At 41.6% G+C, this 17,277-nt stretch overlaps 1 protein-coding gene across 1 annotated transcript; it reads left to right on the forward strand.

Moving 5' to 3' along the window:
- Positions 1–1,188: 1,188 nt before the first annotated feature.
- LOC308162437 (uncharacterized protein) lies at positions 1,189–6,895 on the forward strand (the record flags this gene model as incomplete). Its single annotated transcript, XM_080536590.1, has 10 exons — positions 1,189–1,210; positions 1,681–1,814; positions 2,327–2,528; positions 3,481–3,625; positions 3,953–4,088; positions 4,320–4,440; positions 4,637–4,715; positions 4,886–4,997; positions 5,441–5,549; positions 6,141–6,895. The coding sequence occupies 10 exons, from the start codon at positions 1,189–1,191 to the stop codon at positions 6,194–6,196; spliced, it is 1,116 nt and encodes a 371-aa protein (XP_080392716.1). The 3' UTR covers positions 6,197–6,895.
- Positions 6,896–17,277: the final 10,382 nt, after the last annotated feature.

The raw sequence follows: 17,277 nt of genomic DNA on the forward strand, positions 1-17,277 counted from the left end.
CATTCATAGATTTGTGTGTTTCATATGAACAATATGTAAATCTACAGAAAATACAGTATGCATGTTACGGTACATGTGGGAATACGGTACATGTGGGAAAACTAGGGTTAGGGTTAGGTGCTAGGGTGACTTGGTACATGCTGGCATGTCTAACCCTAACCTTAACCCTAACCCTACCCCTAATCCTAACCCTAACCTTAACCCTAGCACCCTAGCACCGAACCCTAACCCTAGTTTTCCCACATGTACCGTATTCCCACATGTACCATAACATGTACACTACTGTACTGTATCACAACTCAATGCAAACACTACAGAGGATCCATTACACACAACAATACTCACTGAAAACAATGTTCAGGGTGTGATGTTTATTTATTTATTTATGGAACTATACCACATACACGGTACATGTATTCCCACATGTACCGTAACATGTACACTACTGTACTGTATCACAACTCAATGCAAACACTACAGAGGATCCATTACACACAACAATACTCACTGAAAACAATGTTCAGGGTGTGATGTTTTTTATTTTATTTATGGAACTATACCACACACACACACACACACACACACACACACACACACACACACACACACACACACACACACACACACACACACACACACACACACACACACACAATCATTTGCAACAAGTGTCTTACATTTTGAGTCGTTATGTTTAATGAATGAAGCTAGGTGTGTTCATTGTGTTCAAATTTTGCTGACTGTGGCAAGCATTTTGCATCACATGAGCTTTAATTTGAGAATTTGAGCAGAGTTTTTTGCAACTTGTGTTTTAGCAAGACAAAATGTGTTTAGACTTATGAGAAAAGGAGGATTGTGTTTTGTGAATTGTGTCTTCATGTGAAATGTGTTTATGGTTTTGGCAAATGGGAGCTAGTTTTATTAAAATTAATGTGTTTAGAGAACTGGTCATTTGGTTTAGAGAATTGGCTTTTGTGTTTTAGCAATTGGGAAAAACTGTAATACATATACCATGTTGTACAGTCAAAGTAACCCAAATTGATTGAATTGATTGAACCTAAATGTTTATTTACTGAAGTTCCCAGCATGCAAGTTGCAAGTTGTTATTTATTAACAGATGATTTTGGAATCGTCACTGGAAATACCTAAAGTTACAACGAAAACGAAAACGAAACCTAACTTCTCCCCATGGCGTCTAGCAGCACAAACGGTGAGCTCTCGCTTGGAATCTGTTTACTCGGTTTTCACATCTAATTCGCCTGTTCTATTATTTTATTCTTCTATTCTATTCATTATTGTCACACTGACTTGTTGACTTGTTGATAGTAAATGATGTATTTAGATGTCTAAATACAACGCAACAGCACCCCACCCGTGGTTTCACTTTGATTTATCCTACTGTTAGTGTCCGCGGCGCAATTGATTTAAATTTAAAGGGCAATGCAAGCAATGCTTGTGAGATTACTTTCACCTGTTTAGTTATGTATAACTATCCATGCACATTGTGGAAAACACCAGTGGAGACAGATATTGGAGGACAGGCTCATTGTCATCCATGGAATGGAAAGAGGAAAGGTAACCTTCCTCATTCCATTCCTTGCATGACAATGAACCTCTCCTCTGGGTCCCGTTGTTATTTCTGATATACAACAATAAATAATCGGATGTTTTACTTTGCAGACGACCAGTCCTACCGAGAGGAATTCAGCCTCTCTGAGAGCGACTCAGAGAGCAGCGACACAGATGAGAACTCAAACGACGACTCAGCAGGACCACAGCCAGACTCAGCACCACCTACCACACCCCCACCCCAGGTCAGTTTATTGGGACATAGAGAGGTCTCCCATGGGCCTCCTGGTGTTCGTGGTAGTGTCCTGACAGGGTTGCATAAAAGCGTCAGCTAAATGGCATGTATTGATGTATACATGTTACGGTACATGTGGGAATACGGTACATGTGGGAAAACTAGGGTTAGGGTTAGGTGCTAGGGTGACTTGGTATATGCTGGCATGTCTAACCCTAACCCTAACCGTAGCACCCTAGCACCCTAGTTTTCCCACATGTACCGTATTCCCACATGTACCGTAACATATATATTACTTAGGGAGGGCGGGCCAATCATAGGAATTGATGTGGGAAGAACATCACATATAGGGAGTATGAACTATATAATGGTATATACTATATAATGGTATGATAATACAATAATATGATGGTATGATAATATGTTAACGTAGGTGATTTTATACTTATAATTGAGTCATATTGTGTCTACGTTCACAATGTTATCTCTTCAATTATTGATGCTGTATGTATGGGGTTTCAGGCTCAGGGAGAGCCCTGCAGGTTCTACAACCAAGGTGGCTGCCGGAGTGGGAAGAAGTGCCACTATCTGCATGTCTGCAAGTACGCCCTGAGGGGGACATGTCGCGATGGAGCCAACTGTCACCTCAACCACCCCAAAAGCCCTAGATCCGCCTCTAATGAGAGACGGGGGGAAGCCAGGGGCAGGAGATCGTCATCTACAGGTACAAATGACATTAGTGTGTGATAAAGCGTGACGTTAGAATTATAAGGTTCTATCTCCATTTTGGTCAAAATTGAGTTTTTTTACATAATCTGATCCATTAGGTGTTTATTAATGCCTGTGTGGTGTTATTTTTTTAAATGTTGACATTTTTTAGTTAGTAATTAATAAAATACAAAGATTCCATCTCACAAAACATAATGGAATGTAAAAACTTTGACGCTCAATATCTCTGAACTGCCCTAAACGGAGATAGAACCTTATCATTCTAAGCTCACGATTAGTGTGTGATAAAGGGTATCAATCAATCAATCAATCAATCAATCACACTTTATTTATATAGCACAAGTCATACATTGAATGCATCCAAGTGCTGAACAATAGTAAATAAAATAGAGGTAGACATTCTAAGGGCTGTCTATGTGGGGTTACAGTGTCAATGACATGCATTAGTTGTGTGTGAAGTAAGTGAAATCACTAAGGAGTGTGTGAAATTAACGAAGGAATGAAGTGATTGAGTCTATTGATTGACGTAATGTTCACTTTTGGAAACGTTGACTTACTGGTAGTGAAAACATTGACTTCCCTAATGTACCTACAAGTACTGTATCGTGAGCTTAGAATTATAAGGTTCTATCTCCATTTACGGCAGTTCAGAGATATTGAGCGTCAAAGTTTTTACATTCCATTATGTTTTGTGAGATGGAACCATAGTATTTTATTAATTACTAACTAAAAAATCTTCAACATTTAAAAAATAACACCACACAGGCATGAATAAACACCTAATGGATCAGATTATGTAAAGAAACTAAATTTTGACCAAAAATGGAGATAGAACCTTATAATTCTAAGGTCACAAAGTAATGTATGCTGACTTGTGTATACGCTGGCTTGTCTGTGTGTGTTGACTGAACAATGTCCCAATATGTATTTTTATATCCCTCTGTCAGATATACAGCTTGATGATGGCAGGCTCTACCAATGGCAGCTGGATGATGGGAAAGGCTGGTGTAACGTAGCCAACGACCACATTCTGGAGGCCCAGTACTCCCAGCCCAACACCAAAGGGATCAACATTTACAACACCCCCTATGGGTAAGGCAAGGACGTACACCCGAAGGACGACGGCAACAGACTGATTGAAACAGTGGTTAATTGATCAGTACAGCCTCTCACATCTTCTCTTAATTTATTCTCTCTGTCTCTCTCTCTCATCTGTCTTTTTTTTTTCTCTCTCTCTCTCTCTCTCTCTCTCTCTCTCTCTCTCTCTCTCTCTCTCTCTCTCTCTCTCTCTCTCTCTCTCTCTCTCTCTCTCTCTCTCTCTCTCTCTCTCTCTCTCTCTCTCTCTCTCTCTCTCTCTCTCTCTCTCTCTCTCTCTCTCTCTCTCTCTCTCTCTCTCTCTCTCTCTCTCTCTCTCTCTAGGGAAGTGTGTATTGATTTCAAGGCCATGAGGATCAGAGGTAAAAAGAATCTGAGCGTGAGGCGTTTGGACGGCCAGCAGACAAAGTGGATGTGGTTCTACGGCAGCAGTCGTGGCTGGGAGAAGTTTGGAGGAAAGGTTAGACTACCAGGCACCAACCCAGAGTGTAGCCATATATATATCGATAGGCTTCATCTGTATCTAGACAACGAACAATTCTTCACTTGAACGGTCTGCTGCGGTCTTTCTGCTGTACATGAATTCTTCAAGTCGTGATTCTTAATGGCCGCTTCTTAAGGGAGGTTAGGTTGAATTCCTGTGGTTCGTAAAGAACGTTTAGCGACTGATTGGATGTGTTTTCTGACACAGGATTCAAAGGGAAACCCAGGCCCGGCCAAGAGTTCTGACATCGAGAAAAAGTACCAGAGTAACCCAAAGAGTTCCTTCACATTCAACATCGGCACCGACGTCTATGAGATCCGCTTCAGAGGTCTGTCAGTTAGGCTACAGAACCCGTACACAACCATCCCAGAATGCACCTTTTCACACAAGTTTGGGTGCATTTAGATATTTCAAGTTTGTGAATGTGGTTGGAGTGGTGTGTTTGTATCTGTGCTGAACAAATGCGATGCAGTCTGTGTGCTTATTGGCTGTTATTTCGTTATTTCCGTGTGTTTATTTGTCAGAAATGCGTCAGGTGAGTGCCAAGCGGAAGAGAAAAGTTGTTCGTCGTCCGAAGTACCAGTCCCCCCAAAGTGGACCAGGGTGAGTTACAGTTAGGTAAAGGCACAATCTGTAAGACTTCTATCGCTAATAGCAAACATCTACCGGCGGTGTTTTGATTTGCGTGCATAGTCATCTTTAATGACTATTGATTTATGATTATTGATTCCCAAAACATCTTGATTTGACGATGCCCCTCTCTGATTGGACAGAATTGTTCGAGCGACGTCAGGTGTCCAGAGAATGAGCGTGTCCTCAGCAGCAGGCCAGTCACCTAAGTGGCAGTGTGGGGGGAGTGGAAAGTGGTTCACCTTCAAACAGAGTGTGAGACTCATTTTACAGAGACTACCAATGTTGTTAATACTCCGAAAGGAACTTGTACTCAAAACGCATGAAACATGATTCTTGGAACGGTAAATAATATGATTATTTAAATAATTGTTGGTGTAGTGCATTTTGGCAGTCAAAATTAATAAAATCTGTAATCTATCATGTACTTGCACACACACATTGGGTAAGTATTATTGATCTATGAAACCTAATACACAATATAAATCAATCGTACAGAATTCCTGAAACCATCTCTGATGATACTGTATGTCCTGTAGTACTGTGTGGTTCATGGTCCCTATTGTTTTGTTCTCTTCCCACCTGCATTTGAAATGCCGTAGCTACCCCCTCGAAAACAAGACGATGCATCTCAAGGGATTGAATCCTGTCATCAGAATGTCAAAGAAATAAATCAAATATGGTCTTTGTCTCAACAGAAGGAGTGCTCAGTGTCAAGTGCTGACATAGAGACACAGTACCAGCAAAACCCTCAGGGATCCATGTCCTTCACTCTCAACAGGCAGCCCTACACGCTGGACTTCCCAGGTACAGCATTCACTGTCAACAGGCCAAGTTGAAATGTAGATTGTCAAGTCGTGAGCTTAGAATTATACGGTTCTATCTCCGTTTAGGGCAGTTCAGAGATAATGAGCGTCAAACTTTTTACATTCCATTATGTTTTATGAGATGGAACCTTTGTATTTTCTTAATTACTAACTAAAAAATGTCAACATTTAAAAAAATAACACCACACAGGCATTAATAAACACCTACTGGATCAGATTATGTAAAAAACTAAATTTTGACCAAAAATGGAGATAGAACCTTATAATTCTAACGTCACAAAGTGTTACCATGCTGACCATAAGATCCATCCTGAAGTAAATAAGTGTTATTCAAACTTTTTTCAGTAAATCATCCACTGAAGTCCAAACATTCAGCACATACTGTGCTGTACTGTAGCAGTATGCAGTGTTTTTATTAAGCACTATGGAAATGATGACAGAGACTAGACTGTGATTGTGATCAATTCTAAAAGTAGTCAATCATTGTTGAGGGTATTGTTTGATAAGATGTGTAGGGTTCATTATTGCCATAAGAGTTTAAAGCGTTTACAAATATGTTTCTCTTTTGCAGCCATGACTCAAACCAGCTTAACTACACAGAGGACACGCAGGATCAGGCGTGTTTAGATCATCTGCATTGGGAATGACGAGTCAGTCATCCTTGTCACCACGTTGACTGTAGTGGTGTTCTTTAAGTCATATTCGTATTTTCAGGTTGTGCATCAACTTTTTGCTGCTATTGTTTACAGGGTTCATTATCTTCTCACAACAATGCTATATCTGTGACAAAGCACACATTGTTGTTTGTACATTCAATACACATATGACACATTTATTTCAAAGGCTAGAAATATATGAAACTGTTTGAATTGAATAGCACTCTGCCATCATCTGATGAATCAACTTCAGGTTTACATTTTGTTATATCTCTGGTGTTTTATGAAGCAAAACGGTAATAGGAATATCATATATATATATATATATGATATTCCTATTACGATATATATATGATATTCCTATAAAGCTATAATGCCATATCAAAAGCCATTTATGTTTTTTCAGCATATGCTTCATGTAGTTCCAACTCTTCCACACAGTATTATGCTTTTTCTTTTCAACATAAACACTACACCTCCCTGATCTGTAGCTGTACCTTGCCGCTCAACCTGCCACGATGTGTCAGACTGTTATTGAAGAACCATGACAAGTTGTCTCAACTTATTTAAGCCAAATGTTTGAAATGGATCACCATCATGAAATGGAGTTAATCAAATGCATGCAATTCAATATACAGTGTGTTCGAGTAAATGTGTGCTCCTTCCTTATACTGCCTTCCTTTTACTTTATTCTAATAAAACATGTGAAATGTCCATGTAATTATTGTGTGCTTGCTTCAACTCTTCCACATAGTATTTAGTAGTGATATATGTTTGGTTTCTTTCAACATAAACACTACACCGCCCTGATCTGTAGCTGTACCTTGCCCCTCAACCGGCCAAGATGTGTCAGGAGAAATGCAATCAAGGAAAGGATGCAAGGACATTCATGACATTAAAATTATCGTTTTAACCATACTTTGAAAGTGTTTGTTTACAATGGAGTAAAACAAGCAAATATTTTGGGTTCTGGTGAGGTAAGACAATTGAACTAGAGAGGTACCATTTCTGTGGAAATTGTGAAGTGTGCTGGCCCCGAAACCCATATAAGGGTATTTAAACCAAGTATAAACGCCATCCCTTGATATTGAACGTGTAAGGTAAAAGCTTAACATTTTTGTGAGTGCGTGTCTTCCAAGTGAGTCTGCGGCCCCCTGTTGGTCAATACATAAATTCTGTGGGCCCCATGCCATCCAAGTTGCCCATCCTTATGTTTACAGCAAGCACACTAATAAAGTAACAAAGTAATGGCAGACCATGATAACTTTGAGGCCTGGAAGAACCGACGGACGTGCTGGAACCCTCTTCCCTGGGGCCGGCGCGCAGCACAACATTGCCATAGCAACCTTCACCAGCGACTTCAACTTCTATGATAAGATCAACAAAGCGGTCAAGGGGGTATTCCATCAACGTCACTAAAGGAAAATCCAGGCTTATTCTGATCTATTATTTTTCAATAAGAGAAGCTTCCCCTACAGGGGTCTCCACTTCCTTTTGACGGATGCCATGCGACTGTTGAATAAGACTGAGACCTGCTATCAAGGCATCAGCGGCTCTCATAGCAACTGCGTTGATGGAGGCCAACAGAATAGTGCGATTAGGACACCTCTAAAATGTATGTGCACTATTTGATATTACAATGTAAATAATTGGCTTTGAGCTAACTACTGATAGTCTGTGCACATGCTATAAATAAACAGTGGCCCAGTGTAAGTAATGGGACAGCAAAAGCAATATTTGACACGAGAAGCAACAGTTTTCAATTCAAATGGATTTGGTATACGAGTGAATCAATGAATAGACATATACATGCGTTTAAAAGCAGCAAAATCCAGTTTATTTTAGCTACACAGACCAACAGTCAAAATAGTAAACAGACCAACAGTTTAACAGTCACAAGTGCCATCTAAAATTGTAACAAAAAACTGTACCCTTCACAGTAACAACAAACCCATTGGTCTCAGGATGCCTCTAAGCCTGCTACTTCTTCTGCTTCTTCTCTTTCAGCCAGTTGCTGAGACAAATTTGCCTGTTTACATTTTCAGAGCTCAAGGCTGCTATCTGTATTATCTGCAAGGGATAAAAGTCTATCACAAGGGACAGAAGTGGCAGGGCTGGCCAAATAGAAAAATAAATTAAAAATAAATCAATAAATAAAAAATGTTGATTAAAATATTTTTTTCTGTAATTAATTAATTGAAATGAACGCGTCCCAGCCCTAATATAAACATTTAACAACATAATAAGACATCCAATCCCTTCGGCACAATAAGGTTCCAATCCCCTAAAAACAATCACACTGTTTTATTACTTCTTATTGAATTGTTATTGCTACTTGGTTGAGTGTGGCGCAAGATCCAAAAACATTTATGTTCTATTACAACTGTATGCGGTAAACAACAAATACAATTTGATTTGATTTTGGTTGGCACGACAGCGCTAAGGGGCAACTCCATCGAAGCCGCTGCTGCAACTCATGCAGTCTTTTGATTTGTACACACGCATCAAGAAGCTGTCCACCATGGCAACAAGCTGTCCACCATGGCAACAAGAAGCTGTCCACCATGGCAACAAGAAGCTGTCCACCATGGCAACAAGAAGCTGTCCACCATGGCAACAAGAAGCTGTCCACCATGGCAACAAGAAGCTGTCCACCATGGCAACAAGAAGCTGTCCACCATGGCAACAAGAAGCTGTCCACCATGGCAACAAGAAGCTGTCGACCATGACAACAAGAAGCTGTCCACCATCACAACAAGAAGCTGTCCACCATGGCAACAAGAAGCACACAGACACAGACACAGACACACACACACACACACATCTGGATTCCTCTTGTCTCAGTCATCAAATTTGGGCCAAGGCCCTGGAGAGGGAGAGACACATGCTTGTTATAATAATAATAATAATAATAATAATAATACATTAGACTTATATAGCGCTTTTCTAGACACTCAAAGACGCTTTACAAACTGAAAAAGGTCGAGTAGTAATAATAAAAGACACAAAAAAAGCCTAATTAAGGTAGTGCTGGGGACACATGGGAAGGGGAGGGGGGGGAGAGGGTTAACTGGTGAAGGCGAGCTTGGAGAGGTGGGTTTTGAGGGCCTGTTTAAATGTTGGAATGCATGTTTGTTACACATGTAAGCTTGTTCCATCCACTTCCATCCTGTAATAATATCATAATGATTGAGGTTATTAAAAAAAAAAGAAGTAAAAAGCAACGGCAATGATTGTTGTTTATTTATGTACTGACCGATGAGACGGGTGCTTCTTTGGGTTTGGACTCCTGGTCGATCTCCTTCTGTAGCCTTCTGGTCTATGGAGCATAATGAAACACCTGTGTTATTCTACCTCACACTCAGACAGTCCACTTCTGTACAGCGCTTAGCATGTAGAAGAAGAATAACATTGCTAGTGTCCCTGCTGTATCCACGACGATGCACTCATAAGGATGAATTCATATTCATCGTCTATTACCGTGTTAAATGTTTATCTATTTACTTTCTATATATATATATATATATTTCACTGTCTTTGCCGTTCTAATGTGTTGTATGTATTGTTCTATGTTGACCCTGAGTATTTCTGTTTATATGTTTGTTTTTATTCTTGCCGGGGCCTCTTGGCCAGATCCTCATTGAAAATGAGAATTTGTTCTCAACTGATTTTATCTGGTTAAATAAAGGTCAAATAAATAAAATATATATATCTATTCTTGTCATGTTTATTTTCTTACTATCCTCTATTCGTACTATCCGATTTTTGTATGCTGTATGTAAAGCACTTTGAATTGCCTCTGTTGTATGAAATGTGCTATACACATAAACTTGCCTTGCCTTCGACGCATTCATAAGGATGTGCGCTTGTCTTTACACTCCTTTCTCTCGTATTCAGAACGAGGGTACATATATGAATGTCCGCCACGTTTAGGGTTATGTGTGAAGGCAGTATGTGTTTCTCAGTGATAACAGCGGTCACTCCTATAGCTTGTGTTTTATTTAGGAAAACGTCACAACATGTTCAAAGTTAAGCACAACCAACAAACTAGGAGTGGACTTCCTGTCATCGTAGCGAGGCTGTCGATGCGTCGTAGCGTAGGCCAGACTAGTCGATCTAACCGGAGCGGACAGTGATCTAACGGGTCAGTGGTGATCTACCTGGTCAATGTTGACCTCGTCTGTGTTCCCCGTCTTCTCGGACAGGAAGACAACGTCCACCTGGGCGTCCGTCTGAAGCAGAGACACAAGACATCAGGGGGGTATTCCATCAACGTCGCTAAAAGGAAAATCCAGGCTTATTTTTGATAATCTCACGAGATTTATCCAAATTTGCTTGGATTTTTTTTTTATAAATCTTGTGAGACTTAATCAGAATAAGCCTGGATTTTCCTTTAGCGACGTTGATGGAATACCCCCCTCAGACTTTCCACTCACACAGAAAAAAACATATCAGGAAAAGTGTTTTTTAATACATTCAATAAGGACACCCCTCTCGATGTTTGTACGTTAGTATCTTGATGAAACTAACCTGGATATTTAAAAAAAAAAAAAATGTTAAATGCCAATATTAAGTTAATGTCACAGACTGGGGCGATCTTTCAATGGTCCTAACGTGGATGAATGTGGATGATCATGCAAAGAGCTACGTGTCTGCTTAACATGGTAGAAGTGTGTGTCTGCTTAACATGGTAGAAGTGTGTGTCTGCTTAACATGGTAGAAGTGTGTGTCTGCTTAACATGGTAGAAGTGTGTGTCTGCTTAACATGGTAGAAGTGTGTGTCTGCTTAACCTGGTAGTTAGAAGTGTGTGTCTGCTTAACCTGGCAGAAGTGGGTGATGGACTCAGTATAAACTGTTGAATCAGTTGCTATGCTGATTGAGTTAGCTTTGTTTTGCCATTTCATTCTTATAACGTGACGTTAGGTTCTTGGGTGTGTCCACGTAACACCATATCATGGCAGGCTTTGATGACCCCTTGACCCCATCAACTCACCCCCTGGTCTTCAGGGTCACAGTATTCCACCTTGATGTTCTTCTCCTTCTTCTTCTTCTTCTCCTTCGCTGGAGTGTCTCCTTTCTTCTTTCCTTTCTTCTGTGGTATGCTCTCCTCTATCGTTTCCTCCTCTCCCGCTGCCTCTGTCTTCCCTTTCTTTTTCTTTCCTTTCGTGCCGTTGGCGACGGCAGCAGCTCCACCTCTCCCTCCCTCCTCCTCTGTTTGCAACGAGGGCTTCCTCCTCTTCTCCTTCTTTAGCGCCTTCTTCTTCTTCTTGCTCTCCTCCGCCTCCCCCTGGTCTTCAGGGTCACAGTATTCCACCTTGATGTTCTTCTCCTTCTTCTTCTTCTTCTCCTTCGCTGGAGTGTCTCCTTTCTTCTTTCCTTTCTTCTGTGGTATGCTCTCCTCTATCGTTTCCTCCTCCTCCTCCTCTCCCGCTGCCTCTGTCTTCCCTTTCTTTCCTTTCGTGCCGTTGGCGACGGCAGCAGCTCCACCTCTCCCTCCCTCCTCCTCCTCCACCCCCTCCTTCTCCTCCTCCTCTTCTGTCTTTTGGAGCGTCTTCTTCTCCTTCCCTCCTTTCACAGCAGTCTTCCTCTTCTTCTTCTCCGGCCTCTCCTCTTCTACCACTATCACACCCTCCTCCTCCTCCTCTGTTTGCAACGAGGGCTTCCTCCTCTTCTCCTTCTTTAGCGCCTTTTTCTTCTTCTTGCTCTCCTCCGCCTCCGCCTCCACCTTTCCCTCCGCCTCTGAGTCTATGCTAATGACTGCAGTGATGTCGGAGGACTTGGCCATCTTCTTCTTGTTCTTCTTTGTGTCATCCTGGACCTCTGCCTCCTCTCCTCCCTTCACTGTTACCGTCACCCCTTTCTTCTTCTTTTTCTTGCTTTTCACCAGTCCTTCTTCTTCCTCCTCCGCCTCTCCCCCGTTCGTCCCGGCGTTCTCCCCGTTCGCGGCGGCAGCTCTCTTCTTGCCCTTTGTCTTCTTTGTCTTCTTCGTGTCGTCCCCCTCTCCGTCCTGTCCTCCCTCCGGCGGTCCGGCGGACGACAGGAGCTTCTTTCTCTTCTTCACGTCCTTCTCGCCTCCGTCGTTCTCGTCTGCGCTCGAAACCACGACCTGCACCTCCTTCACCGGAGTCTCTCCTTTCTTCTTCTTCTTCTTCTTCTTCTTCTCTTTCTTCACAGGGCTTTCTTCTTCTATGTTCTGCTCCTCCTCCTCCTCCTGCTGCTTGGCCACTTCCTTCTTCACCTTCTTCACCTTCGCCATGGCAACCATCTTCTTGTCGTCCGTGTCAGCAGCTCGGGCCACCTGAGACAGGACACATCCCGTAATATCATTACTAATGGATTCATTCAACGTGTTGCCAGATTGTGCTACTATTCCAGCCCAATTGGGGCTACTTATTGATCACACTGGGCGGTTTTTAGACTGTGATTGATTAGCCTGGAAAACAATCCCATCTGGCAACACTGCTCCCAGACAGGTGGAAGCGTAGCTGCTAGTAAAGCACACTCAGTACGTCAACCAGTCGTGACGTTAGAATTATAAGGTTCTATCTCCATTTTCGGTCAAAATGTATTTTTTTTACATAATCTGATCCATTAGGTGTTTATTAATGCCTGTGTGGTGTTATTTTTAAAATGTTGACATTTTTTAGTTAGTAATTAATAAAATACAAAGGTTCCATCTCACAAAACATAATGGAATGTAAGAACTTTGACGGTCAATATCTCTGAACTGCCCTAGACGGAGATAGAACCTTATCATTCTAAGCTCACGCAGTGTCAAATACTGACTGCTGGAGAACAGAGGACACGTACCAATGACCTGCTGGATGCTTTGGGCCAGGACGCCTTGTCAATATCCCTCTGTAGGGCCAGCAGCCTTGCCTGTAGAGAACGAACCCTTGGTGGTCAATGGTCATACATATAGCATGTGTTTTACATGCCTCATCACCACCTGAACATACTCGATACAAATGTCATGTTTCAGTAGATGCGTGTTGATCTGACAACTTTGGTTCTGAAAGGCTACATGTTTCTAAGCCTCAGGTCCATTAAAACTACAAGAGCCATTTTACCTACTAGTAGAGCCGCCTTAGGGGTCAAATAGACCCCCTTTTTAGAATGTAAATCTGCTATTTACACACAGAGATCACTAGAGGGCGCTTCTTTTTTTAGCCTACACAGAAAAACTGCAAAATAGCTTCATACTAGCTTATCCTGGTGTGATTTTGAAAATGTAAGGATACTGGGTGGTAGAACGCACATATCTAGGAAAAGTCATGAAAGGAGGGCCCTGAAATGTGATCAAGTGCAAAGATAGAATTGTTTTTTACTCACAGGGGTCACCATCACGGCTCTTCTAGTGTTAATAGAGCCGCCCCTGACACACCAAACCCTCAGACAGGTTACCTGACACAACTGTACACAAACGTATTTTGTCGGTTGCTGACTATAGTTTGCCAGTGCTTGGGACAAAAGGTTCAAAAACACTGCTTGCCAAATCAAAGGCCGACATATCAACATAGTTTTATTATGACTTCATTGTGGCACTGTTGAGGAGCTAGCTTGTCCATTTCATTACATCGTCTAAGGCTGTATTATTTTTTGGATACGACAAAAACTTTTATTTGATTTCAATCGACTCAGTCCAATCAGACAATCAAACTAACCTATTTGATTAGCACTAGAACAGCCGTGCCTATTGTACCTACTATAAGAGCCGCCTCGTGGGTCAAATGACCATAGTCTTTACAGTGGCTAAGTTGATATTTACACACAAAGACCACTAGTTGGCGCATCTTGTAAATCAGCCTGCCTCCTACACAGAAAAAACTGCAAAATAGCTTCATACTAGCTTATCCTGATGTGATTTTGAAAATGTAAGGATACTGGGTGGTAGAACGCACATATCTAGGAAAAGCAGTGGCGGCTGGCCAATAGAGGGCGCTAGGGCGCTGCCCCCACCTTCCAACGCGGCCCCACTTCCTAGTTGCTACTTGTAAAATATTTTTTTAAATAAACATTGTTTATTCATAAAATGCGGCTGATATTCTGTCGGCGCCTATCAGCATTCATTAAAAATCCTCCAATACAATAAACATTTTATCGGTGTGTGTGTAAAATTCACTGTGAAAATACATAGGGGAGGGAGTCGGGGACGCCGGCCGAATGGGACTCTATGGCAGTCCAAATACTTTTGGCTTACACGTGAGCTGTAGCAGCGCTCCAATTGGCTGTCTCCTATTTCCCGGTCGGGGCGCAGAAAAGTGCGCCCTGAGCATGCGCAGATTATAGGCTTACCTAGGCTGCAGCCTAGGGCCACTACCACTAGGGGGCCACGACGGCCACCTAACATTGGATAAACATTTTTTTTTTAAATGCGTGAGACTTGAGAGCCCTGAATATCCGGTTGTTAAGTCTGACGTCAAACGTGACGTTTAGCCATTTCCGGGTCCAAACCAGAAATTCTCCGCACCAGAATACCAGTGTTCTACAGCGGTAGAATGACAGTTTAATAGTTTTTTAGACTCGGATCTATTCATACAACAAGGGACACAGCACTTTCCCGTTTTCCCCATATTGTCAGGATATTTGAGCCTCGGAAAAGCGCTAAACACCTCGTTCCAAATTATTATGCAAATTGCATTTAAGTGTCAAACATTTAATTTTGTTTTTTTCAATTTAACTCATGGATGGTATTGTGTCTCAGGGCTCTTTGGATCATTGAAATCAATCTCAGACACCTGTGATAATTAGTTTGCCAGGTGAGCCCAAACTACTTAAGGAGGACATTCCACATTATTAAGCAGGCCGCAGGTTTCAAGCAATATGGGAAAGAAAAAGGATCTCTCTGCTACCAAAAAGCGTCAAATAGTGCAATACCTTGGACAAGGTATGAAAACATTAGATATTTCACGAAAACTTAAGCGTGATCATCGTACTGTGAAGAGATTTGTGGCTGAATCAGAGCACATTTGATCATCTGACATTAACATCACATTTGATCATTTGAATCAGAGCACATTTGTGGCTGTTCGTGCAGATAAAGGCATAAAGAGGAAGGTTTCTGCCAGACAAATTCATCTGATTAGGAGAGCAGCCGCTAAAATGCCATTAAAAAGCAGCAAACAGGTATTTGAAGCCACTGGTGCCTCTGTTGTCCCGCGAACCTCAAGGTGTAGGATCCTCCAGAGGTTTGCAGTTGTGCGTAAACCTACTATTCGGCCACCCCTAACCAATGCTCACAAGCAGAAACTGTTGCAGTGGGCTCAGAAATACATGAAGACTAATTTCCAAACAGTCTTGTTTACTGATGAGTGCCGTGCAACCCTGGATGGTCGAGATGGATGGAGTAGTGGATGGTTGGTGGATGGCCACCATGTCCCAACAAGGCTGCAACGTCAGCAAGGAGGTGGCAGAGTCATGTTTTGGGCCGGAATCACAGGGAGAGAGCTGGTAGGCCCTTTTAAGGTCCCTGAAGGTGTGAAAATGACCTCGGCAAAGTATAGTAGAGTTTCTGACTGACCACTTTCTTCCGTGGTCAAAAAGAAGAACAAAAGAAGAACCGTGCCTTCCGTAGCAAAATCATCTTCATGCATGACAATGCACCATCTCATGCTTTAAAGAATACCTCTGTGTCATTGGCTGCTATAGGCATAAAAGGAGAGAAACTCATGGTGTGGCCCCCATCTTCCCCTGACCTCAACCCTATTGAGAACCTTTGGAGTATCCTCAAGTAAAATATCTATGAGGGTGGGAGGCAGTTCACATCAAAACAGCAGCTCTGGGAGGCTATTCTGACATCCTGCAAAGAAATTCAAGCAGAAACTCTCCAAAAACTCACAAGTTCAATGGATGCAAGAATTGTGAAGGTGATATCAAAGAAGGGGTCCTATGTTAACATGTAACTTGGCCTGTTAAGATGTTTTTGTTTGAAATAGCTTTTGATTTCAGTAAATATGACCTCCTAATGCTGCAAATTCATCAAATTACCATTTTTAGTTCTTTACAACCTATAAAATGTTTTGAAACTCTGTTGTGCATAATCATTTGGAACAGTGCATTTTGAGTTTCTTATAATAAAAAAAAAATACTGTTATCATTGGGAGGTTTGTTCATTAACATTTGAATTATACTCTAACGGTTGATGACTTGAAAATTATACTGATTGTCATTTGCATCGACTATTTAGGAAAATCAGAGAAAAATATAATTTGCATAATAATTTGGAACGCAGTGTATAAATATAATTTATTATTATTGCGGCATTTCGAAGACAGCGCCTCAGCCAACTTTGGACCCGGAAACACGTCGCGACTTAACAACAGAGACAGACAACAAGGAGAGGAGAGCAACAGAGAGACAGACAACAGGAGAGGAGAGCAACAGAGAGACAGACAACAGGAGAGGAGAGCAACAGAGAGACAGACAACAGGAGAGGAGAGCAATAGAGACAGAACTGAGGTGAGGTGAGCAACAGAGATAGTTCAGGATGATAACAAACAGTTCAGTATGACAGAGACAACTAATAGAAAGACAACTGTATGATTATAGAGTTTACATGTTCAAGGAAATATTGTATGATAATAGAAAGGTACACTTTAATTTAATTAAAGAAGTAACAAAGAACACATTTATTATCACAATTGCATTGTGTTCCATTGAATAAATAATGCCTAGTTGAATGGCTAAACAAGACAACTGTCTGGACAGTACTGCTAGAATTATTCACCTTACCGCTGCACAGATAGACAAAGGGTATTTGATATTCTTCCTCGTGGAGCATGCCCCCATAACCTGTGGCCCACCCAACATTTTTATCACCAGCCGCCACTGAGGAAAAGTCATGAAAGGAGGGTCCTGAAATGTGATCCGAGTGCAGAGATATCACTTTTTTTTTACTCACAGTTTTTTATTCACTCATGGCTGTTCTAGTGTTAGATCTGATCAATGTTGCTACCTGGTCAGTATGTATGGGTTTGGCCGTACTTCCGATCTTCTCAGCCAAAAAGATCACTTCGTCATCGGATGCCGTCTGAGATAAAGACAGGTTGATT

The sequence above is a fragment of the Nansenia antarctica genome (assembly GCF_963989245.1).
Source record: "Nansenia antarctica genome assembly, chromosome: 7".
In the NCBI taxonomy this organism is placed as follows: domain Eukaryota; kingdom Metazoa; phylum Chordata; class Actinopteri; order Argentiniformes; family Microstomatidae; genus Nansenia; species Nansenia antarctica.